Source organism: Scyliorhinus canicula, chromosome 8, assembly GCF_902713615.1.
Source record: "Scyliorhinus canicula chromosome 8, sScyCan1.1, whole genome shotgun sequence".
Classification (NCBI taxonomy): domain Eukaryota; kingdom Metazoa; phylum Chordata; class Chondrichthyes; order Carcharhiniformes; family Scyliorhinidae; genus Scyliorhinus; species Scyliorhinus canicula.
Genome location: NC_052153.1, coordinates 84,417,446 through 84,442,267, shown reverse-complemented (window position 1 = coordinate 84,442,267; position 24,822 = coordinate 84,417,446). Strand labels below are relative to the sequence as shown.

Below are 24,822 nucleotides of genomic sequence, written 5' to 3'. Positions count from 1 at the left end.
TTCGATCACCCTTTTTAACTTCAAATGGTTCCTTGCCAAAGTTGAAGAGAATCACACCATTTCCTCTGTAATCCTCATCAATAACACCAGCTCTGACATCAATAAAGTATTTTGCTACCAATCCAGACCTTTGAGCCACTCTGCCGTAGAATCCAGAGGGAACTGCAATCTGAATGTCGGTCTTCACAATAACTTTATCCTGAGCGGGGACCACGTAGTTGTAGGCGCTGTAAAGGTCGAAGCCGGCCGCCCACTCCGAGCCCCGGGTCAGTGTTCGCGTGTTGTCGCTCAGCCGGGCGAAGCGGCTTCTCCTCAGCCTGGGGCCGCTTGGCCGGGGCCGCGGCGGGGCTAGAGGCTTCAGAAGATGGCATGATCCCGGGAGTGAGAGGGTGAGGGGAGAGACACAGAGAGAGCGGGTTACTGACTGAACCGTTTGAAAGCCCACCCCAAAGGATTTTTTTTGAACAGGAGAAAACAGACTTGTTGATGCCAAGGGAATCTTAAGAACCAGCTTTGATTAGATGGCTGGCATGGGGCAGTGTTCTGCCAGACAATAGTCAGTGATTGGTTCCTGCATGATGCTTCTGAGAGCTGGGCAGAAGTGATTAGACCTTGAAAGGAAAAGAAACTCTTTCATTGATGAACGGAAGAACTGTTTTATTGTTCTAAAACCAGTGAGTGCGCGACACGTCTTCATTATATATTTGAAATGTTCTTGAATCTGCAAAGAAAGTAGACAAGCTTGCTGGGGAAACCCACCTCAGGCCTAAAAGGAAGAAGTATTGAAACAAAAGCTTGAATCCTGAAAGGCTTTAACTGGAAGTCATCTTAGTGCATCAGATACTTTTTTTTATTTTGTTATTATTCTCTCCACCTCTATAGTGTCTGTGTGCATGTAGAGTGGGGTGAGTTGTAAATTGGGGGCTTGGGGAAATATTAAGTAGTCAGTTACATTTTTGTCAGTTATGTTATTCTTTTTAAAATAAATTTAGAGTACCCAATCATTTTTTCCAATTAAGGGGCAATTTAGCATGGCCAATCCACCTAGCCTGCATATCTTTAGGTTGTGGGGGCGAAACCCACGCAAATGCGGGGAGAATGTGCAAACTCCACACGGACAGTGACCCATAGCCGGGATCGAACCTGAGACCTCGGCGCCGTGAGGCAACAGGGCTAACCCACTGCACCAGTTCAGTTATATTACTGATAAATAATAAAAGCTTGTTTAATATTTACAAACTCAGTGACTGCATGCAATTTATTGAGCTCAGCCAAGGTCCTCAGAGATTTTAAAATTACATCTAATTTCATTTGTGTTGCGACTCCGGGTCAAGTGGGGCTGGAATTGACTGCACATGCGGCACCGAGGTCCCAAGTTCGATCCCGGCTTTGGGTCACTGTCCATGTGGAGTTGACACATTCTTCCCATGTTTGCGCTTCCACCACCCAAACATGTGCAGGGTAGATAAATTGGCCATGCTAAATTGCTCCTTAATTGGGAAAAAAGGTTGCCACTCACTGTGTTAGAAGCACTGTTTTTTGGAGGTGGCATAATCAGAACAGCTGCGATGGAGGCGGAGAAACTGGGATAGAGTACTTACAGGAAGCGGGGTGTGAGGAACAAGATTCAAGGTAGCTGTGGAGGCAGTGGATTTATATTGAATATTGGTGGTCAGTTTATTACTGGGTGGTACGGTAGCACAGTAGTTAGCACTGTTGCGTAACGGCATCAGGGACTCGGGTTCAATTCCTGGCTTGGGTCACTCTGCGGAGTCTGCACGTTCTCCCATGTCTGCACGAGTTTCCTCCGGGTGCTCTGGTTTCCTCCCACAAGTCGCGAAAGACGTGCTCATATTGGGTGAATTGGATATTCTAAATTCTCCCAGTGTACCAGAACAGGTGCTGTAGTGTTGCAACTAGGTGATTTTCACAGTAACTTCATTGCAGTGTGAATGTAAGCCTGTACTAACTTTATTATCAGAAATGGAGACAGGTCACCACTTCTTGGTCAAAGTCCATGAGGCGGAGTGGCTCAGATTAAGTAATGGAGTGATAAGTACATAAAATAACATTCTACAAAGTACCTTAAAAGTGACAGAACCGTGGGACACATTCAAGAAGGAAACATGGAGAATACATGGCCAACATGTTCCAATCAGAAAAAAGGGCAAGCCCAACAAATCCAACACATCCTGGATATCGAGAGATATGCAGCATTGAATAAGGAAAAAAAGGAGGCCTGTAGCACATATCGAGGCCTCAAAACAGCAGAAGCCCTAGACACGTATAGAATGAGCAAACTACAATTTAAAAAGGAAATTGAGAGCAAAGAGGGGTAAGCAGCACAGTGGCTAGCACTGCTGCCTCACGGCACTGAGGTCCCAGGTTCGATCCCGACCCACTGTCCATGTGGAGTTTGCACAATCCAAAGATGTGCTGGATATGTGGATTGGCCACGCTAAATTGCCTCTTCAATTGGAATTGAAAAAAATGAATTGCGTAATCTAAATTTCGATAAAAAGGAGACAAGGATACTGGCAGGTAAAATAAAGGAAAGTCTTCAATTGTTTTACAAGGGCGGGGGGGCCGAGGTAGGGTGCTCTTTCAAAGGGCCGGTGCAGAGTTGATGGGCCGAATGGCCTCCTTCTGCACCAGTGATTCTATGTACATTGAGTAAAAGGATAACTAAGGAAAGACCTTCACTCGTGAAAGGGAGTGTATGTTTAGAAATCAGGGAGAAGGGCTGTGATAAAATTTAACTGATTTAACATATGCAGAAGTGGTTCTGAAGTCCTTGCACACACCAGGGTTGGAGAGCCAGAATTATGCTGCATTTGGAGAGGCAGGGATTATTCGAGAATAGTCAGCATGGTTTTGTTAAGGGCAGGTCTTTTCTGACCAACTTGATTTAATGCTTTGAAGGTGATCTGGTGTTTAGATCAGGGAAATGCATTTGATGTAGTTCACTTGGACTTCAGCACGGCTTTTGATAAGATCTCAAATGTGAGACTGATAGCGAAGGTAAGAGCCCATGGGATCCAACGAAATTTGATTGATTAGATCCAGAAGTTGGTAGAGGAGTAGAGCACTGGTACCTGGGACTTCGATGTGGCCATTTTGGAGACATGAATAGAGCAGGGACAAGAATGGTTGTTGCAGGTTCCGGGGTTTAGATGCTTCACTAAGCTCAGGAAAGGTGGTTAAAGAGGTGGAGGTGTGGCATTGTTAGTCAAGGACAGTATTAGTGGCAGAAAGAACGTTTGATGAGGACCTGTCTACTGAAGTAGTATGGGTTGAGGTTAGAAATAGGAGAGGTCGCCCTGTTGGGAGTTTTCTATAGGCCTCCGAAAATCTCCAGAGTAGAGGGAAGGATTGCAAAAATGATTCTGGATAGGAGTGAAAGTAATAGTTGTTATGGGGGAACTTTAACTTTCCAAATATTGACTGGAAACGCTAGAGTTCGAGTACTTTAGATGGCCCAGGTTTTGTCCAATGTGTGCAGTAGGGTTTCTTGACAGTTTGCCAACAAGAGGCGAGGCCACATTGGATTTGGTACTGGGTAATGAACCAGGCCAGGTGTTAAGATTTGGAGGTAGGTGAGCACTTTGGCGAGTGACCACAATTCGGTTACGTTTACTTTAGCGATGGAAAGGGATAGGTATATACCGCAGGGCAAGTTATAGCTGGGCGACGGGCAATTATGATGCGATTAGGCAAGACTTAGGATGCATAGGATGGGGAAGGAAACTGCAGGGGATGAGCACAATTGAAATGTGGAGCTTGTTCAAGGAACAGCTACTGCGTGTCCTTGATGAAGTGTGAACCTGTCAGGCAGTCACCCGAGGAAGGAGCAGTGCTCCGAAAGCTCGTGTTGGAAACAAACCTATTGGACTTTAACCTGGTGTTGTAAGACTTCTTACTGTGCTCACCCCAGTCCAACGCTGGCATCTCCATGTCAGACAGGGAGGAAGCGGTTGAGCAAGGGAACCATGGTTTACTAAAGTAGTTGAATCACTTTGTCAAGAGGAAGCTTATGTAAAGATGAGACGTGATGGTTCAGTTAGGGTACTTGAGAGTTACAAGTTAGCCAGGGTGGACCTAAAGAGAACTAAAAGCCAGGAGGGGACATGAGAAGTATTTGGCAGGTAGGATCAAGGAAAACCCTAAAGTTTTCATAGAATTATGAATTAATTAGGAATTAAAGAATGATTAGGGTAAGAGTAGGGCCAGTCAAGGACAGTAGTGGGAGGTTGTGCTTGGGAGTCCAAGGAGGCGCTAAATGAATATTTTTTGTCAGTATTCACAGAGGAAAAAGACAATGTTGTCGAGGAGAATATTGAGATACAGGCTACTAGACGGGATTGAGGTTCATAAGGAAACGGTGTTAGCAATTCTGGAAAGTACGAAAATAGATAAGTCCCCTGGGCTGGATGGGATTTGTCCTAGAATTCTCTCGGAAGCTGGGGAGGAGATTGCAGAGCCTTTGGCTTGGATCTTCACGTCGTTATTGTCTACAGGAATAGTGCCAGAAGACTGGAGGATAGCAAATGTTGTCCCCTTGTTCAAGAAAGGGAGTAGAGACAACCCCGGTAACTATAGACCAGCGTTCTTCAAAGTGGGGGGCCTGACCCGCAGGTGGGTCACGGAGCCATTGTCCGCTGCGCTTCCGGCAAGCAGCCGGAAACATGTCACAAAAATTTTTTCCGACACATAGCACAGTGCAGCTGCTATTGCAGCTTTCTGTTTTACAAGTTCTGGAGTGGTTTTTATTCCTTTAATTTTTTTTTTTTTCATTATTTTATTTACAAGTACGGGGGTTTATTCAAATTTTTTAAAAACACCTTCGAGGGGTTTATTAATTTTTTCATTTATTTTACAAGTTCAGGGTTGGGGGGTAATTTGATTAGATTTCGCAGGGAAAAAATTCAGACCTTTGGACAAATGGAGACTCCATGCTTTCCGACACCAGAAGGCTTCACCTTTATGCACCAGGTTCCACTGGACAAGCATGTACGAGGGCCAAAGGGACCCAAAACCATTTCCTCCATTTTTGTAAGAAGTCTTACAACACCAGGCTAAAGTCCAACAGGTTTGTTTCAAACACACGCTTTCGGAGGTGGTGTGGAGGATCAGATACCTGTGTCCATGTACATAGATCCCTCGAAGTTGCCACCCAGGTTGATAGGGTTGTTAAAGCAGCATATGGCATGTTAGCTTTTATTGGTCGAGAGATTGAGTTTTGGAGCCATGAGACCATGTTGCAGCTGTACAAAACTCTGGTGGATGCAGTTCTGGTTGCTGCATTATAGGAAGGATGTGGAAGCATGGGAAAGGGGCACTGGAGATTTACCAGGATGTTGCCTGGTACGAAGGGAAGATCTTATGAGGAAACTCGCACTGAAAGACTAATCAGATGTCGCCCAACTGGCTGAGCATTTCGGCCAAAGAAACCCCATCACTGCAAGGAGAAGCCACTCTGGTGGGACTGGAGATGTTTTGCCTCCCAGACCAGCAGCATTACTAGTGATGACCCCAAACAACGCAACAATCCCAGCACCCCCTCCCACCCTGCCTTAATTGAGCTCAAGCAGCTTCACTACTGGGGCCCCTAAAGAGGGTTCCAGTTATTCGGAGCCAGCTGTATTAATCATCAATCCATTATAATCGGATGTGGACAATGTGTTCAGATCTATTTCAAATGCCTTGCATTTCCCCAGCAACATATGGATATGTTCCAAGAACAGACATGGGTATTCTGCATCAAATTTTTAAAAAACACTAATCACCTAAAAAGCACATGCCAAAATGTTTATCGGCCCAACTAGTTAAATAGCCCATCCTGACCCCTGGATCACCAACATTTTCTGGTAAACTGCCAGGTTAAGAGAATATTTGATAGGTGTCCAAAATGTAGGGATTTGGGTGGAGCGTCAACTGAGGGGGGGTATACAAATCACCACGTAGTTTTAAAAAATAAATGAGTTGAAAATGGAGAGATTAGTTCCTTCCATGGGGTGGTACGAGCATATTATAACCCAAGTGTCTCGCTAGGTTTTATTTTTCAGGTGGAGTAGATTTTTAGTTCAATTTGAAACTTGGCAGAATATAAACGCAAATATAAATTTGAGTATCCACACCCTTAAGAGCTCCGAGTCCCACACAGACAGAATGTGTAAACCGCAGACAAGAGTACACCAACCGTATGCTTATTCTGCTCACTGGACTAATTTTTGACATGGTATCGATCACAAATACAGTTTCTTTCACTATTCATATACCTCTTCCCTTAACCACAAAATGCCTCACTGTCACACTACACCTGCACATGGTAAACTAGATAATTTCACCATCAACCATATGTTTTAGCACAACTGGAGGTCGTGCCAGCAGGCCCGAAACACTTTGGCAGGCTGTTCTAAGGGTAGTCAACAATAACTCAGGAGCCACTGTTTGCAATAGTTGACATTCCAACTATGGCAAGAAAACAACTGCAACCCTGATCTCAAAGCAAGCTTAATCTCACTTGAAGACTCAGCAATTATTCCCATCAGGTAGTGGTAACAATTTGCACAAGTTAGTGAAATGCTTAAAGGATCTCAGTGGAGACATTTTAATAGTTCTGAGCAAACTGGGATAACATTTAATATTAGAGCAATCAGTGGAAGACAATTTGTGAGCAGAAGCAATTCTAGCTATCATTCCAAATAAAAATGGCTAAACAGGGGTAGGGATCCATCCAGTTGTGTTGCTTAGTCAACTTTTGCTCACTGTTCTTATCAGCAAGACAAAAGTATGAGGAACAAGTCATCCTCAAGCAAATACACAAGTTTAGTTTACCTAGTTTATTTTAAAAACCATAAAATGTTCCTTACAAAACAAGATTGCATTCTGCACATTTACTGAATGGATCTGGCACATTTAAACTACCAGTACTATTGTCCATAAACAGTGTACATCTTGTTACCATATTACAGGAAAATACAATAAACCACTGAAACATTTAGAACAAAAAACCCAGAATCCACTGTCACTGTTGGAAAATTTTAAACGGTCTAAGCTGTGCTAAGATTCACTAATTAAAACATGACAAATGATGAAAAGCGGAATATGATCTATGCTCCCAGTGTGATCTATGTAAGCAGAGGAATGTTGGCTCTTCAAACAAAAGCAGTGACAAAAAAGCATTTGATGTATTCCTTCAATCTTCTCCGCTTTTTTGTTTTACAAGAAGTGCCCAGAGTACTGCCTCACACTGTGAAGGGAAAGCACAAAATAACATTTACAAAATGTTTAAGTTAAAAAAGCAAAGCATAGACAATAAATCCCTCTACTTATTTTGACCCAAACTACTTCATCTTTTTTTCTTGCTTTTCTCCCCCCCATAAATTTAGTGTACCCAATTCATGTTTTCCAATTAAGGGGCAATTTAGTGTGGCCAATCCACCTACACTGCACATCTTTAGGTTGTGGGGATAAAACCCACGCAAACACAGGGAGAATGTGCAAACTATTAAAAAGGATACCAAAAGATCAAGCCTCCAACCCACAAGTTTACATTTTAGACTAAAGAATTTTACTGCAACAGGTTTGAAAAATTAGCTTCCCCCAACACCATTTGTTTAAAAAAACTGTGCTTTCAAAACATGCAATTTTAGCAATTCACTAGTGCTGGGTCGAAAGTTTGAAATTTTGAACTTCTAAAGGTAATCTTTGCCTTCAGAGGTCATCAGCAATATTGCACACCCAATTGTGTAGAAATTCAATTCCCCAAAAATGACCCTTTCCACCACCAAAATAAAAACGTTCCCACTACCAAACTGACCTTTTCTCGTGTGGAGCTGCGGTATCTGAACGCACGGGTCAGCTTAAGAGCGCAAAGCGGCTGCTGTAGCTGCACTGGGGAGAAACCAGGTAAAAAAAAATAAACTAATTTGACTAAACATTTTTTTCAATGAATGTTCAGGAGTGCAGATCAATTCGACCCAGCACTATTAACCAAAGCTTGTGTATACAACAGACAGCACAGAATTGTATTTAACTTAAGATAACATAAATGGTAGTTTGCTGTTGCAGAACTTGATATTAAAATTTTACAAGATTGAACAGAACTTTCAGGAGAGATATGATCTGCGCTATATGGCAGACTGTGATTTGTTGTCAATCCAACTGTCAAAAACAACAAAATCACTAGTCTTCCACACAGAACCAGACCACAATCCAAGTTGACTGATCTTCTATACTTCTTAACATTAGAATTAATGAAGTTTTGTACGAGCAAAATCAGTTACTGTTCATAAAATGCAATTTTAAAAACAAACATTTAAACAGCAGATACCATTTGTCTAAGTTGCCAGTGGAACAAATTAGGTTTAAGTACATTTTTTTAAAAATCAATTTCAGAAAGTTTTAAAAAAGGGTGCTCAACAAACTTATAGCCCAGCAGATAGAACAACAAGAGGAAGTCAATTTAGCTGTGATATTAAACAGTTCAAAACATCCATTATTACTACTTGCCTGTTCTGCAGCAGATACTGTGCATTCTGGATCTGGTCCTGTGTGCCTGTAATGGTGATTATGCGATCCTCAGAGCCTTCAAGGGGTTCATCGATCTTAATGGACGCTCCAGATTCATGACGAATTTGCTTAATTCTCTGGCCTCCCTTACCGATTATAGAACCAGCCAGCTGTTCCAAAAGAATAAATCACAAATGATGCAGTCAATGTGCAAGATTTCTCAATTAGCACTGGTTCACTAGGCTAGGTTCTACACGTGGCACTAGGTTCAACAGTGACCTAAAAATGACTGAAATGTGTGCTAGTCAGGACCTGGAACTCTGATCTTGACCTTAGTGTGCAAAGACTAAGCCAAATGACAGCAGGAATTCCTCAGGTTTAAAAGGAAATACAGGGAAGAACCCAGTGTCCAACTAAGTGCATTCACATGGTAGAAGAATGCCCTTTAAGAACTCTGTGCTCAAGGAGATGAAATAACTACTCCGCAAAATAGGATTAAACAATCAAAATCCTGATTTATGAAAGACCATAAAAATGCAAATAATTAGTACTCCTATAAAATAAATTATAGTTTGACAGGTTAAATTTTTCTAACATACTGGGAATTTATTTTAAGTCTAGATAGACAATCTTAATTGCCAAGATGGTGAAGTTTAGTAAGCGTAGCAACAAAGCAACCGTACATCTTTGGGAATTGTGACTTGTGTAGTAATGATGGGGCCTCCCAAATCTCCATATCCACCACGGTTACCTGAAAATCAAAAATAAGAGTTACTCGAGAATTGTGTAAATATAGCAGAATTTTTGAATTATTTCAAGGAACTAACAGGACAAACTTACCATATCCAGAAGCACCCTGTTCACAAGGATGAGGAAATAAGAGAAAGCAGATATTATATGCTGGCATGAAAATGATTACCTCCAAATTTAACCATGTAATTATGAACAGGGTTATTAACCCTCCCAGAAAGTCAATGAAACAATGAACATGCAGTAGCCCATTGCGGTACGGTTAGTATAATGTGACACATGCAATAGCCCATTTTTGGTTAGCGGAGGTAGCACAATTTTGAACAGGGTCATCAACCCTCCCAATCACTAGGTACAAGAAAGATGCAGTAGCCCATTGTGTGGTTAGTGTACATGTGCAAGCAGTGGCGGGGTGGTTAGCACAGCGGTTCAATCCTGGCCCTGGGTAGCTGTCCCATGTGGAGTTTGCACATTCTTCCAGTGTCTGCACAGGTGCCATGCAGGGTAGGTGGATTGGCCATGCGAAGTGCTCCTTATTCAGGGAGAAATTGGGCACTTAAGGTAGCACATTTAACTAGAAACAAGCTTGTAGTGGTGGAAGCATTCAAATTGTATGTTTGCCTCTTTCCAAATGTGATGGATCTGAATTCTACAGCCACCTGCAGATTGGAATAACCTGCCACAGGTTTCTACCCTATGAACTGGTGTGCATGCCAAGGTTAGTCAAAAATAATTGGAAAAAAACTGTAGCCAGACTTACCATTCCATCGTAGCGATCGTTCATTCTGTTCCTGCCATAGAGAGTACGGTCACTACAATGAAATAGGAGCTATTTGTAAACACAGCAACTGCCCCAAATCCAGACTACTTTGGCAAGTCAGGATGGTACAGCCTGTTGTCCAATATAGCAACGGTTATGGACTCATTTAAATTTCCAGCCAAATATCCTTACTGAATATTTGTTGGGCTTACAACCCGATATCAACTGATGCAGTGCATCAATTCACCACAACGATTGTTGATTGCAATTTTTACTTTGTGCAGAAGACTTTTATATATAGGTCTTGAAATTGTAAATTTAAAAACAGCATCCTAAATTTATTGAAATGTTTCAAAGTACAAAAGCAATTATTATAACCATAGAATACCTTACACCACAATACATGGCATTCAATCCTGAAGGGTTGCTTTTCATTTGAAAGCAACACTTCGAACAAACTCACCCTCTAGGTGGAGGTGGGGGAGGGAGGACACGGCCTCTGCCACCTCTTCCAGGGCGAGGCAGAGGTGGAGGACCCCTACGGGTTGGTGGGCTCATGTCATCATAAGCATCTCTTCTTGGTGGGGGCATGGGACGCCCTCTGGCTGAAATTCCCATGGGTCCCCTGCGCTCATATCCAGGTGAAGGGGGGTGTGGCCCACCTCTGCCTCGCATTTGAAAGGGCCCAGGACGTCTTCCTCTGTCATCAAACATCATCGTAAAGCCACCATAATCATAGGTTTCATCATAGAAATTCGGATCATATGGCTGTGCACGTCCCTTGACAGGAGACTGGAGACAAAAAAGATGTTATTACTCTCATGACACGGTATAGCTCAAAGATATCCTTTTTTATTGAGCAGTTTCCAATACAATGTTAATAAAACCACCAACATTAGCTCAGTTAGAATGAGAAATCGTCCCTAATTACAAGCTTCAGGTGACAAAAGACCAGTTATGAGGATAAATAGTACCAACCTCTGCCAATAATCCTAGGATAATCTTGATGCACTCAACCACTCTGTCAGGTTTACCACCAAGCAGAACAACTCTATCAGTTGAATGTGGGCAACATTCCTGGAACAGTTTAATAGTTGTCTGCGTGCTCTGGAATCAAAGATGAAACAATCATGACTTTTCAACAGTAATTGATATTGACAGTCTCTACAGATGGCAGAATTTCAGAAAATGGGAACACAAAATACAGCCCTGTTAATTAAAACTTACTTTAAAAAAAAGAATTAGAGTACCCAGTTCATTTTTTTCAAATTAAGGGGAAATTTGGTGTGGCCAATCAACCTAACTTGCACATCTTTCACTTGTGGAGCCAGGATCAAACCTGGGACCTTGTTGCTGTACGGCAGCAGGGCTAGCCCACTGCCAGCATGCCGCCCCCTCCTGATGATTAATTCTGTCTGTTCCTACAGAATGTTGTGCCAGCTCATGACTCCAAAAAAAAAAGACTTAAATGCACTGAGAATCTTCACTGCCTAACCAGGTCAGCATTACAATCATGCACATTTCAAATGAATCCAGGGGATGCACCCCAGACAAGAATTTAATGCTGGAAACAGCAATGGGTTCAGGTGAACGTGGATCCAATAATCTGGCAAAATGGTCAAATTAAACTTACCTCTCGCAGCTCCTTTATCTTTACTCCCTTGACACCAATGATGCTTCCAGCCTGGCTCTGGTGGACCAGCATTCTTAGTTCACAATCAAAATCCTTTCCTTTATAGTGTTGATACTGTAAGGTCAAAAGTTGAACAACAGAAGCATAAAATTCTTGAACTGCATGACTTATTTCCTATATAATTAATTTAAAGTCAAGTTGTAGGCAGATTATACAGCTCAACTGTTAGCAAGGCCACATTTCATGCAGCTTTTAACTAATTAAAAAAAGAGCACAACTCACCTCTTCCAAAGTTGGAATGATCTTCGATAATATATCACCAATCGTTTCAATATCCGCATTTATACTCAATATGCTGCCAAATTTTTAAACCATTGACAATTTAAGGAGAAAGAAAACAAAAATCAGTGAGTAAGCCATTCATAGCATTTTGAAACAAAGCATCAAGTACATAATATTTTAAAATAAACACATTAACGCAAATATTTAATAAACCCCCCATTATAAATAGTTACTAATAAACATGCAATTTAACAAGTTAACATTTCAAATTACGACAGCTTTGGAAAAATGGGTAACTGGAAGGGCTCAGATTAAGTGGGCAAGAAAAACGACGTATAGCTGAGAGCAGAAAGTGGAAAAATCATTTGTCCCCACCACCAGCAATTTGAGAAACCCCTGGAAATTAGCAATTTTGGCACACCTTCTCATAGGCAAAAGCAGAAGAAGTGTGAGTATCATGGAGAACAGTATTAAAAAAGGTGTTTGACAAATTTGGAGAAAGGTTAAGAAACTAGTTGTGGAAACAGCACTACTATGCCCCTGCAGGAAACCAATACAAAAGAAAAAAATGAAAAAACGAGACAGAACAAATGAAAATTGATGGGTGACGAAAGGTTAGCTTGTAAGACTATGAATAGGTGAATAGGCAAATGTAGGGAGAAAGGATAGTGCAAGAAAAGACAGGTTTTAACAAATGATTTAAAATGCAGCAAATATGCAACACTTGAAGCTGTGCTCCTTCCATTAAAATGAATTAGTGGATTGCTCTGGGTGGGCAACTCACGTAATAAAGACCAGCCACAAAAGACTTAATGGGGAAAATAGACAGAAAATACTTGAAAACAGTACACTTTCTATAAGGGACTACTAATTAATAACAACAAATTCAGGTTATATAGATACAATTCCTCGTTCTAATCAGGCAGTGAGTCATAAACTGTTGGGACATACCGCTCGGGGCCACTGCTGTCTGGGACTGATACACTGGCATTGTACTGCATTGGTCACAAAGGCGTTCGTGGTTGTTGGCATTGGGCAAGGGCATTCAGTGAAGTTCAGGTATTGATGCCCATTGGCATTTGAGCACATTATGGGCATAGCCAACCAGGGTATTCAGATGGGCGTTCAAGGGGCAGATGGGTCAACGTCATGATGGGTAACGCAGGGAACATGTCGATCCAGTACAAGGGCAACGGAGATAAATGGCCAAAAAAACAAGGAGAGGGAAGAGGGGGGAAAAGGAGTAAATTTTAATTGAATGATATTATAAAATCTATTCTCATCACTCTATATATTCCTCTGTAAAGACTTTTGAAGACTCTATACAACAATGGAGTCACTTCATAACTACATTTTTAGAACAAACAACAGTAGTTAATTTAAACAGTATTTCACCTTAAGGGAAATAACTACAAATAATCACTTCTAAATGAAATTAACATTAACCTGAACTGCTACAGGCCATCTATTTATGCTGGCTAATATAAAAATTACAATTCTGCTCAGCTTAATTTTTCTCAAAACATTGCCTCCCATCTATGGAAACATAGTTAACACTGTTCTATACCCAATTTCATATCAAGCATTCTTCTTTACATAAAGCAGTCTTTGTCCTTCACGTACATCTGTATAGCTGTTGAAGTAAGAACAGATGGACATCTTAAAAAAATTTTTTTTGAGTTCTACTCTGGGAAACTCTGGATTACACTAGCCACCTGCAATGTTTCTCCATTTAATATTGTAGTTCACAAAATAGGAAACGCTGCAATTAAGGATTGTTACAGTTATGGACACCTTAAAACACTCAACTACGATAATTTAAAAAACTGAATCCTAGTTTAAAAAGCGATTGACATCTCCTCAGATCTCACCCAATAATACATTACACAATATTACAATGACTCTGACCTCCCAGAATAGTATAATTAACTAATTTTAAAATATGTCCACATCACTGACTATCTAGCAATACATTTACAACATAGCTCAAATTTGAACTTAGTTAGCATGACAATTATAAACTTATTGAACAAAGTGCTAGTTCTAAATGAATTTTAGCCTACACTATAGATGTATACTCACGTCTGTACGCAATGACTTGATGTTTTTGCCACCTTTTCCAATTACTGCACCAGCATTCTTAAAAACAAATCAAAGTCAAACTCTAAGCAACCTTCTTTAATTGTTTAAGCGTTTTCTGCAGTAAAATTAAATTTTTAAAAATGTACTTCCAAGCAAGAAAAAACTTGCACATGTCTGATTCTAGTTACCCATTAATTGAAACTGAAGATGATTCTCACCTTGCTCTGTAACAGAAGACGTAGTTCCACACACTGATCGTTATTCCGAGACCTCTTAAAGGCTTGTTCTCCATCATGGTCCTCAGCAGGACGTTTGCCTGAAAGTTGTGCGTGTTTTTAAAAAAAATATCAAGCTTCATAAATATTGTTGGCACACTAAATCTAGCTTTAGCATTCTCCCTAGACCAACAGTTGGCAATTCAGTCCTTGGTTGGCACAATCTAGTAAGTCGAAACTTGCAAAATAAAATTTACAATACATCATGGAAATCTTTCATCCCCACTTACCTGCTGCACATCATTAATAGGCAAAAACCCAACCTGAATATATCCAGCACCACATACAATTTTGATTACAATTGATACTGAACTATGCCTTGAAACTGGGCAAAGTTGCTTTAAGTACTCTAGATACTACATTTTCACATATTTTACATGCAATTCAAATTATTGGGCAATTCAACTTTAGTGTAACTATGAAAACACTGGCTGTGGAGAACAGTTCTTATTCTTACAAGCAATCAAATGGGCTTTTGGTCCTCACTGATTCATTATAGGCACTTTACTTAAAATTGCATACCTGTGGCTAGACCCATTTTAACCTTGAAAAGGCATTAGCCAAAGGAGGTCTGGCTAACAACTTACTATCCTGGGATAATGCCAGGGAGATGCCTACTTGAATGTGATGACATTTCTTGGGATACAAGGCTAGCACCAAGAGAAAATGCTAGAAAATCTCAGGTCTGGCAACATCTGTAAGGAAAGATGCTGCTTTGTCAAACGTTAGCTCTTTTGTTTCCTTACAGGTGCTGCCAGACCTGCTGAGAATTTCCAGCATCCGCAGTAACTTGCGTTTACTTGGAATTTAAAGACACGTACAGACTTCGCTGGCAAATGGAGATCTTAGAACACGTGCCTTTACAGGGTGACTAATTCGGAAAGTGATTAGTGCATGTGTAGAAAATGTCAAATCAAGTGAAGAAAATTCATGAAGTAGCAGGTTGAAAGTGGTCCAGGAGAAAATCAATCTTGTTGAATAGCGGTCAAGAAATTGCTACTGTGAAAAGCAGCAGAAACATCATTGGAGGATGTAGGGTAGAAGACTATGGATCTGGGAGATATACATTTGTATACCTTGGGGACAGAGGCAATGGAAAACACCTTGTTCCCATGCTCTGGTCTCTGACCCCTTCTTTAAGGTTTGCACTAGTAAATCTATTTCCTACACACAGGAGCATGGAGGCAATATTCCCAGCCTTTGTTGAATTTAAGCATTTTCATTCAAGATACTGATTCGGAGGGAAAAGAACACAATTATAAAAGAAATGTGGAAATCAGTTCATGGCATCATAATATCCATGGAAACAAATGGGCAGCTGGAAAATTAATATTCTTGTGGCAGTTAGGTATCACAATACAAGAAATGCAAAAAAAAAGCAAAACATACAAGAACCAGGGCTAAGACTACTACCGTTGGTCTCTGGGCTGTTATATTTGATGTCTTGCTGATCAGTCTCCATTGCAGATGTCAAGAATGGCAAACGATATGCAAAACTTGTTATGCAGCTAGTCTGGAAGACAAAATTTTCCAAATTATTAAACACTCATTTGCTACATAAACCCAGTGAGTCAATCCTCTAAAACATTAATATACTCTAGATTTCAGCAATATATAAATATGTATTCAATAATCCTAAAAACCAATTCAGTGATAGTCCACATTATGTTAGGTGGCAACATTAGCTCAAGTCAGTTGAAAACATGTATGCTCCTCTAGTATCAATTTCAGAGGATACTTGGAAAAAAGCAGCTGAGTCTCAATTAATCTCAATGAGAAATGGCATGGGCACAATTAGACGGCAGTAACTATCTTCACTAACTATCCAGCAACCCGAAAATTAATTTCTGCTATTCACAGTAAAACATCTGCACTGGAAGAATTCTATGCCCATGTGGGAGATGTTCCTCAAGCTAGGGTTGAGCTTCACTGGAACACAGCAGGCCAAGGACAGAAATGAGGACTAAACTAGAACCACAATAGGGCAGCGGGGGTAGCATGGTGGTTAGCATAAATGCTTCACAGCTCCAGGGTCCCAGGTTCGATTCCCAGCTGGGTCACTGTCTGTGTGGAGTCTGCACGTCCTCCCCCTGTGTGCGTGGGTTTCCTCCGGGTGCTCCGGTTTCCTCCCACAGTCCAAAGATGTGCGGGTTAGGTGGATTGGCCATGCTAAATTGCCCGTAGTGTCCTAATAAAAGTACGTGGGGGGGGGGGGGGGGGGGGGGGGGGGGGGTTGTTGGGTTACGGGTATAGGGTGGATACGTGGGTTTGAGTAGGGTGATCATGGCTCGGCACAACATTGAGGGCCGAAGGGCCTGTTCTGTGCTGTTCTATGTTCTATTCAGGGTCATGTTCTGGACTAGGCAGACATGACACACAAGCAGACACCCTGCCTGCGTTCCATATAGCCGATGTATTGGGGAAATCATTTGCAAGCAAACATGTTCTACTAAATTGGAGATGTGAAAAGGCAGCTGCTGCACACTTGAATGCACTGCAATGTGCTGCAGCAAGGGGACACGCGTTGATGAGGTACGAGTGTCATGGCAAAATGGCTTCTTTGAGTAGAGGATTGAGAAGTCGCACACTGTCGGTGGACATAATTTGAGGGGGTGGGAAAGGAAAAGCATTATTGTTGAGGGGTCCATACAGAAGCAATGGAGAAAATGGGAGTCTATAGGACGGCCAGAAAGCAAGATAAGTTTCCAGTTGTGGGACAGAACAATATTGCTGGTTACCAGAAAGAGTTGCAAGATTGGGGGCAGTGCAGGACTGGAAGGAGGAATGTTCCACGCGCTCCACACAAAAAAACCAAACTCCATGTGGTTAACCAAAGCAGAAGACATGAGACAACTTGACAAATGATTCAATGAGAACACAAATTCAGGCAAGGAGGGGATGGGAACTGTTGAGTGGTGGGCACAGAGACGACTAAATGGGAGATGGTGTGGATAACATAATGGAAGTCTGAATAGTGTAGCATGCATTTTTCAAATCAGTCATTAAACTGTAAAAAACATGTTGAGAATGAGCTGTCCACATACACTAAAGCTCTTCCAAAGGACTTTGCTGTTCTAACAATCGTAACTGTGGCGGTTTTGCATTTTTCTAGCACTGTCACATACAACGGTATGATAAAGGCGAGGTATATACTATACACGTCATAATCATTTCATGGGTAAAATTGTCTGGCAGAAACTAATTTATCGTGCTCAAAATATCATGCCCACCATAAGCAGCAATGGAAGCATAACCACCATGGGTTGAAAAATGCTGCTTTTAAAGACCAGTGAGCAGTTATAATTGGAGAGTGGCCTAGCACTTCATGTTACCATATCATTTTCTGTTTCCATCGAGGGGATTTATTTAAACATTATAGGTTACTACTCATTTATCACCCCTTGTATTTTTGCCCTTATGCATGTGACGATTTGATAAAACTAGTTAATTATAAATAGTGGTACATCTGGAATTATTTTGAACAAGGTCACGATTGAGAGAATGACCAAACGAGACCTCAACTCCAGAATTACTTGTGTAATGGTGACTGTATTGTCACCAGTCCAAAAACTGTCTTACATTTACATCAAAGTTCAAAAAAGGTATAACAATCTAAAGCTCAGTTACTGGTGCGACATTAGCTCCCTGGATAATATGCACGGGTCACAGTGCGATATTTCAACATCTCCAAAACATAACAGATTTATTGATCATAAGCAATGAATAGGAGATCGGGTAAATTTTAACCCCTCCAAATACAAAGCAACACGTGGGTGAAACAAAAAGCGCGTGTCGGATGAAATCCGGCCACTCGAGCGCCACCATGAAGGATATGGAGCGGGAATACCTCAGAACCTGTAACATACAATTACAATTATTAATCAGAACAGTGGCAAATTAATGGCCCCATCCAAACAGGTACTTAAACTAACACGAGGCTGACTAGAAAATGTCTGGGGGAAGAGGCTTTGCCTCCGCCATTTCGGGCCCTCCATCGGGGAGCGAATGGCGTTTGCAGATATGCGCCAAATAACCACACTGCCGTCGACTGCATTGGAGCACCTTAAAATGGCCGATGCGATGAGACAGCGAAGTGTGCCGAGGAGAAAGATTAACACCCGCTGCGGCCCCAGCCGCGGGCCCCCGTCTGCCGCCCTGGTTCCCCCACTCTCTCCCTCCCTCATGGTGAGGAGGAATGAGCTGAAACGCTTCAAGAATTCGGCCGCCATTCGCACAGCAAACCGTCTCTAAAATGGCGGCGACGCGGTTCGCACGCAAGGAGACTCGCGATCGATTGCCTCTTCCTTTCCAGAGGGAGGGGGAGGGGAGGGCGGATAAAACCCGCCGCCATTTAATCCCGTGACTCGACAAAGAATCAGAGCCGACAAACGACAACTGAATTTTAGAACAAGGCCACAATCACCCATGCGACACCAACTAGGCCTAGTTTGACGATTAGCGATTCTTATGTTGGCAGCACACCAGAGTAGGAATCAACTTGATTTGGTTTTTTTAAAATATCAGGCGACCTTCTAAATACCCGAGAAAACGAGAGGACGGTCGAGTAAAATGTCTTCCTCATCCACCCCCACCAACGACAAAACGTGCATCTCAATAACTTGACATTTATCTTTTTTTTAAATAACCTTTTACCCCTCTTTCACAAATATTCAGTTTCTATTGAAAAAACAGAAATAATTCGAGCGCCGTACCCGATCAAAGGCAGATTCCTTACCGAAGCTAACGGCTGCGAAGAGGATCCGAGCTCAGCTTTCAAGAGAAGCGAAGCAAAATGGATCGCTCTGGTGTGGCAGCGACTGCTTTACCCACAAGCGCCAGCGCGTGCCGGCCCCGCCCAACTCCCACAACCGCAGCGCTGATTGGTGCACAGCCGGCTACGTCCCACAATCCGGTGACGTAACTTAAAGACCTCCCCTTCCAAATGGCCAACGCGCCAGTCAATCAAACACGTCACCGGCCGCCCCATCGCCCTTCGCTTTTTGTAAAATTATATAATTTACATAATCTGCACGGTTTCTACTCGGACTCTGAGTAATTGTTCTTTAAAACTACTTATTAACATGGCCACATTAAGAAATATCGTTTCCTGGTGCTTTTTTGTTTTGTACCTTTTTTTTACGAACAAACCATTAAACGAAGACCAAACGGTGAAGAAGTGCGCGAGATGTCGCGATATTTGTCCCGCGCGCGGGTGGCGGGCAAATTGCTCAGCCTGTGTATCTGGGGGTGGGAGGAGAAGTCGGTGTAAGAATAATGGGCACACCCTTAGTATGCCGTTAAAGCAGGATAGGGTAATACTGCGCATCTTGTGGTTTTGATCTAACAGTTGGTAAGGATTCCTTCCTCTAGTTTGCCGCCAGGGAATTTTTCCGGGATGGGCACAGTGAGTGCAGTCCACGGTCGCATTCATTTTTAAAAAAAGTTCGAACAGATTTTCCTTAAATGAATTCTTAAGGGTTTAAGGTTTGTGGACTCTTTGTTCCTGGTTGGGGGATGGAATTAGCAAAGCAAGCACTTTAGGGCGTATGTCGGAGCTCTTGGTTACAAACTCGAAGTTATACTCAGTGGGCCTTTAATGGATTTGAGTTCTTAGACTGGAGTGTATGAACTTTGAATTGAGTGCGACAAGAGACTCTTGAGATGCTATGGGTTACAGTTCATCTTTACTGCCTTACATCAAATATTGTAAATGCAGAAATCTGAAGGGAAATTCTTGCCAGGGGAATTGTAATTTAGTAATATTTGGCTTTGCTTAATTTAAAATTTGGATAGGTTCTGAAAGGGTTGTGTATTCCTGCCATCACCCTTGATATTTTCCATTCGTCCAGACAATGTTTAATGCCTAAAGAGTTGGGAAAATGTATCCTAGTAGGCTGGTATGAGGAACAGTAGTGGGTGACTGCTACTTGGGGCAGAATGGGACAGAATATGTACAGCAGAATTGTTCTGTAATGGTCCATCACAACATGAGACACATTAAAGTTGGGAATAGAGCGTCGTAAAATGTTGATTTGGTTTTAAGTTTATTGTAATTGGCACATGTAACACATAATGAATGGAAAATATCTGACGGTGCCTTACAAGAAAAACAGAAAATAAAATGACAAAATACAGAAAAAGGACACTGTTCTTTGGAGAGAACGGTGTCTGAAAACATTTTAAAACGTTCAGATTTTAAACTTTGTGAAATTATGAAGGAAGTGGTGTGAAATTGGAATGATTTGAGTGAGACCAAATAATTTAAGCTCAATGTGGTGGGACTATAACCATAATAGTAAGCAAGGATGATGCAAATGAAATATAACCGGGGGGGGGGGGGGGGGGGGAGTACTTGCATTTATACAGCACTTTCTAATGTCCTTGGATGTCCCAAAGGCCTTCACAGCCAAATAATTACTTTTGAGGTGTAATGTTTAGCATGGATACAGGATATGAACTGTAAATTTTGAGTGTGTCTCTGTTTCTTGCTGCCGATTAGATGTTATCACAGGAACAAAGAAAATAGGAGCAGGAGGAGGCCATTTCACCCTTTGAGCCTGCTCTGCCGTTCATTATGATCATGGCTGATCATCCAATTCAATACCCAAATCCCGCCTCTTCTCCCCCCCCCCCATATCCTTTGATCTTTTTCACCCCAAGTGCTATACCTAACTGCTTCTTGAAAAAATACAATCTTTTGGCCGGCCTCAACTATTTTCTGTGAATTCTACAGGCTTACCACTGTCTGGGTGAAGAAGTTCACAGAATTCCTACTATGCAGAAGGAGGCCTGTCGGCCCGTCAAATCTGCACCAATACACTCTGCCCCATACCCAGAACCTAACCTGCACATCTCTGGACGCAAAGGGGCAATTATCATGACCAATCCACCTAACTTTTTTAATTATAAATTTAGAGTACCCAATTATTTTTTCCAATTAAAGGGCAATTTAGCATAGCCAATCCACCTAACCTGCACATCTTTGCGTTGAAGGGGTGAAACTGACGCAGACACTGGGAGAATGTGCAAACTCAACACAGACAGTGACCCGGGGCTATAATCGAACCCGGGTCCTCAGCGCAGTAGACAACAGTGCTAACCACTACACCACCGTGCCGCCCTCAATCCACCTAACCTGCACATGTTTGGACTGGGAGGAAACTGGAATACACGGAGGAAACCCATACAGACACGGGGAGAACATGCAAACTCCACATAGACAGTCATCCCAGGCCGGAATTGAACCCAGGTCCCAGGCGTTGTGAGACAGCAATGCTTGCCACCATGCTGTACGGCTACTCATCTGTATCCTAAATGGTCTACTCCGTAACCTCAGATTGTCACCTGGCTCTGGACGTTCCAACCATCAGGAATATCCTTCTTGCATCTATCCTGCCTAGTCCTGTTAGAATGTTATAGGTTTCTATGAGATCCCGGTGGTGGCGAGCTGCCTCTTGAATAATTGCAGTTTTTGTGGATTAGGCTGCACCTAAGTTGCCAGAGGTGCTTTACATTATGTAATAATAATCTTTATTGTCACAAGTAGGCTTGCATTAATAATAATCTTTATTGTCACAAGTAGGCTTACATTAACACTGCAATGAATTACAGTGAAAAACACCTAGTCGCCACATTCTGGGACCTGTTTGGGTACACGGAGGGAGAATTCAGAATGTCCAAATTATCTAACAGCATGTCTTTTGGGACTTGTGGGAGGAAACTGGAGCACCCGGAGGAAACCCTCGCAATCACAGGGAGAACGTGCAGACTCCGCAAGACAGTGTCCAAGCTGGGAATCGAACCTGGGACCCTGGTGCTGTGAGGCAATAGTGCTAACCACTGTGCTACCGTGCCGGTCTGCTTTCTTTGATTTGATTTATTATTGTCACATGTATTAGTATACAATGAAAAGTATTGTGTCTTGCATGCTATACATGCTGTACATGGAGAAGGGAGGAGAGACTGCAGAACGTAATTTTACAGTCATAGCTAGAGGGTAGAGAAAAGATCAAATTCAGATCTTATGGGAGGTGGAGGTCAGGGGTTTGGAAGATGCTAAATTGAAGACCGTATAGGACACTAAAATACAGTAACTAATAGTTAAAACAATGCAAATGTCTTGTTTTGTCACTTCTTTTAGGTTTCGTTATAAAGTTTAAGACAATTGAATGAAATTTAGGAAATGAAAATGATTTCTGCAAGAATTGAAACGTGGCTGGAAGCAACATGGCACCTCAAAGTTCCTTCACATTGGCTTCGAGCATGCGTAGAATGGATTCAACAGGAGAATCAAGGTGCTGCTTTAACACAGGCCCAAATCAACAAACAGGTTTTTGAGCAATGGCTTCTTACTGATCTCCGAGATCTGGAGAACCCAATTTTGCCAGTTGGAATCTCAGAAATGCAGAAATGTGAGATCAGTGGATTTTACTGCTTGCAGATTGATTCCTTAGTCGATGTCAGCCAAGCTGCATACAGCCAACTGCAAAAAATCCGGGGAAAGGATACCACTAATGAACAAGTGACATCAACATACATATCCCAGAGATCTTGGGAAGCAAAACCAACCCGAATGTTGATGCTGCAATTAACAGATGGAGTTCAGGAGCTCCAAGGTATGGAGTACCAGCCTATTCCTGCTCTCAATAGCAGCCTTTCACCAGGCACAAAAGTCTTATTGATGGGTAATATCACCTGCCGATTAGGACTTCTGCTTCTTAAACCTGAAAATGTGAGGGTGCTAGGAGGTGAAGTGGAGTCTCTTGTTGACGAAAACTCCCAAGAAAGAATACTTGCAAGGTTAATTGGGGAACCATATGACATTGCTGTAACTAAAGTGAATGGTAATGATCAAAATAGAGCTGACAGGATTGATGGGTTGCCTCAGCTTTTGGGACCTTCAGATGATGAGCTGTTTGCTGGTTTTGATGAAGATGATCTAGGTTTAGAACCCAGGATGGATTCTGAAAGTGGGTATTGCAGTAAAACTGGTGCTTCTCTGAGTATTTCAAATTATACACAGCCTCCAACCAGTGCTACAGATAACAGATGGCAAAGTATGGAACCCCAGAGTCCAGAAATATCCGGAGCATTTCAAAGTGAAAATAGAAATTTCTTAGATTATAATGATGAGGACTTTGACGAATTTCCCTTGGATGAACTGGATGATGATTTGTTCTTACAGGATGAAATGAATGCAGAAATTGGGCCTGATGGAGCAATGATCCAGTCCCCAAAATATCACAAATCCTTAGTAGAAGAACCTCACAGAGGTAATGCAAACCATGTTGCAGAATCAAACAGCAGATCAAGTCCATGCCAAGAGCAAAATGTAAAAGCTGACAATAATACCTCTGGCTATAAATTACAAAGCCATGTTAAACATCTTGAAAGTGGCATATATACTAAAAATGCAGGGCCAGGTTCCATGCTAAATAACTCAAATGCTCAAGAGTCTCACCATTTTTTGAAAAAAACAAGCATTAGTCCTGTGGAAAGACGAAATAATACAAATATTCTCACAATGGAAGTGGAATATGAGCAGCGAAAATCTTTAGAGTTGTGTGAGTCCTTTGACAGTGGACCGAAGCATGATACTATTCCTGGAAATCTGTTCACCATGTCTGCAGTAGTTTCAGGTTCGTCCAGCAATGGAGGCAATTTTCATCAGGACTGTGTGAGAAAAAACAATATGAATGGAAGAAAGTTCAAGAGTGGATCTGTAGAATTGAACTCTGAACCATTTACATATCTACATATTCTCTTAGATAAGAAACCTGATGTAATAACTGTGGTACAAATCAAAGGCTTCATTGTTACTTTGCTAAATAAACTCACAAGTAATGGTGGTTTGTGGAGTATTAAAGCTAGAATATCAGATGGTACTGCCTACATGGATGTAGAACTTGGTGATGATATTTTGAGAAGCTTAATTGGTTTCTCAGTTGCTGAAATGAAAGTCTCAATAAAATGTCCCAACCAACAGCAAAAGGTAACAGCGGGGTTGCAGAAATGCCAACAGGAGTTGGTAGACCTTTGTTGTCTAATGACTATTGAATTTAACCCAACTGTACCTACTTCTAGAGTTCTGGCTCTTCGTGAAGTAAGTCTAGAAGATCTGCAGCATTTAGAACGTCGTGCATGTGAAGAAAGAACTGTTTAAATAATTAGGCAGGTGGATTTGAGGCATTTTTTGCCGTGTGCTCTGGCTTTACAGATTTGCAAGATTTTAAACATTAAAGATACATTCTTGTGTTGAACTTATGAAATTGACTTCTGAAAAATAAACATATTTTAATGACTTTCATTTCTTCATTGTTCAATTTCAAACGCTAGAATTCATGCTGTAGTTTGTTAAGAGTCTTTAGTGCTTTAGCAAACATGAGGACACTTTTTAACCACTTAATTTGCCATTTTGCCTGTTGTACACCTGCAGACTCTATTGACTTATTTCCTTGCCCTTACCACATCTCCTTTTTTCCTTTATCTTTTATTTTCTTTTTTTTATAAATTTAGAGTACCCAATT

At 41.7% G+C, this 24,822-nt stretch overlaps 2 protein-coding genes across 15 annotated transcripts; one reads left to right on the top strand and one right to left on the bottom strand.

The window, feature by feature from the left end:
• Positions 1-6,596: 6,596 nt before the first annotated feature.
• Positions 6,597-19,444, bottom strand: hnrnpk (heterogeneous nuclear ribonucleoprotein K). 13 transcript variants are annotated; one of them, XM_038804858.1, is made up of 15 exons: positions 19,426-19,444; positions 15,686-15,809; positions 14,240-14,337; positions 14,022-14,078; positions 12,891-12,934; positions 11,940-12,012; positions 11,658-11,780; positions 11,003-11,131; positions 10,488-10,816; positions 10,025-10,076; positions 9,355-9,370; positions 9,198-9,265; positions 8,515-8,684; positions 7,823-7,896; positions 6,597-7,252 (listed from the first exon to the last, which is right to left on the bottom strand). In XM_038804858.1, exons 2-14 carry the CDS (start codon positions 15,756-15,758, stop codon positions 7,866-7,868), a joined length of 1,263 nt encoding a protein of 420 aa, XP_038660786.1. In that variant the 5' UTR covers positions 15,759-15,809; positions 19,426-19,444; the 3' UTR covers positions 6,597-7,252; positions 7,823-7,865. The 13 variants fall into 13 exon arrangements, with proteins under 13 accessions (XP_038660786.1, XP_038660787.1, XP_038660784.1 ...); XM_038804859.1 differs by lacking the exon at positions 19,426-19,444 and adding an exon at positions 19,032-19,178 and having other exon boundaries at positions 7,823-7,891; XM_038804856.1 differs by lacking the exon at positions 19,426-19,444 and adding an exon at positions 19,032-19,177.
• A 65-nt stretch (positions 19,445-19,509) lies between these two features.
• On the top strand, positions 19,510-24,600 carry rmi1 (RMI1, RecQ mediated genome instability 1, homolog (S. cerevisiae)). Of its 2 annotated transcripts, none has more exons than XM_038804855.1 (2): positions 19,510-19,646; positions 22,437-24,600. In XM_038804855.1, the coding sequence occupies exon 2, from the start codon at positions 22,479-22,481 to the stop codon at positions 24,456-24,458; it is 1,980 nt and encodes a 659-aa protein (XP_038660783.1). In that variant the 5' UTR covers positions 19,510-19,646; positions 22,437-22,478; the 3' UTR covers positions 24,459-24,600. The 2 variants fall into 2 exon arrangements, with proteins under 2 accessions (XP_038660783.1, XP_038660782.1); XM_038804854.1 differs by having other exon boundaries at positions 19,528-19,780.
• Positions 24,601-24,822: the final 222 nt, after the last annotated feature.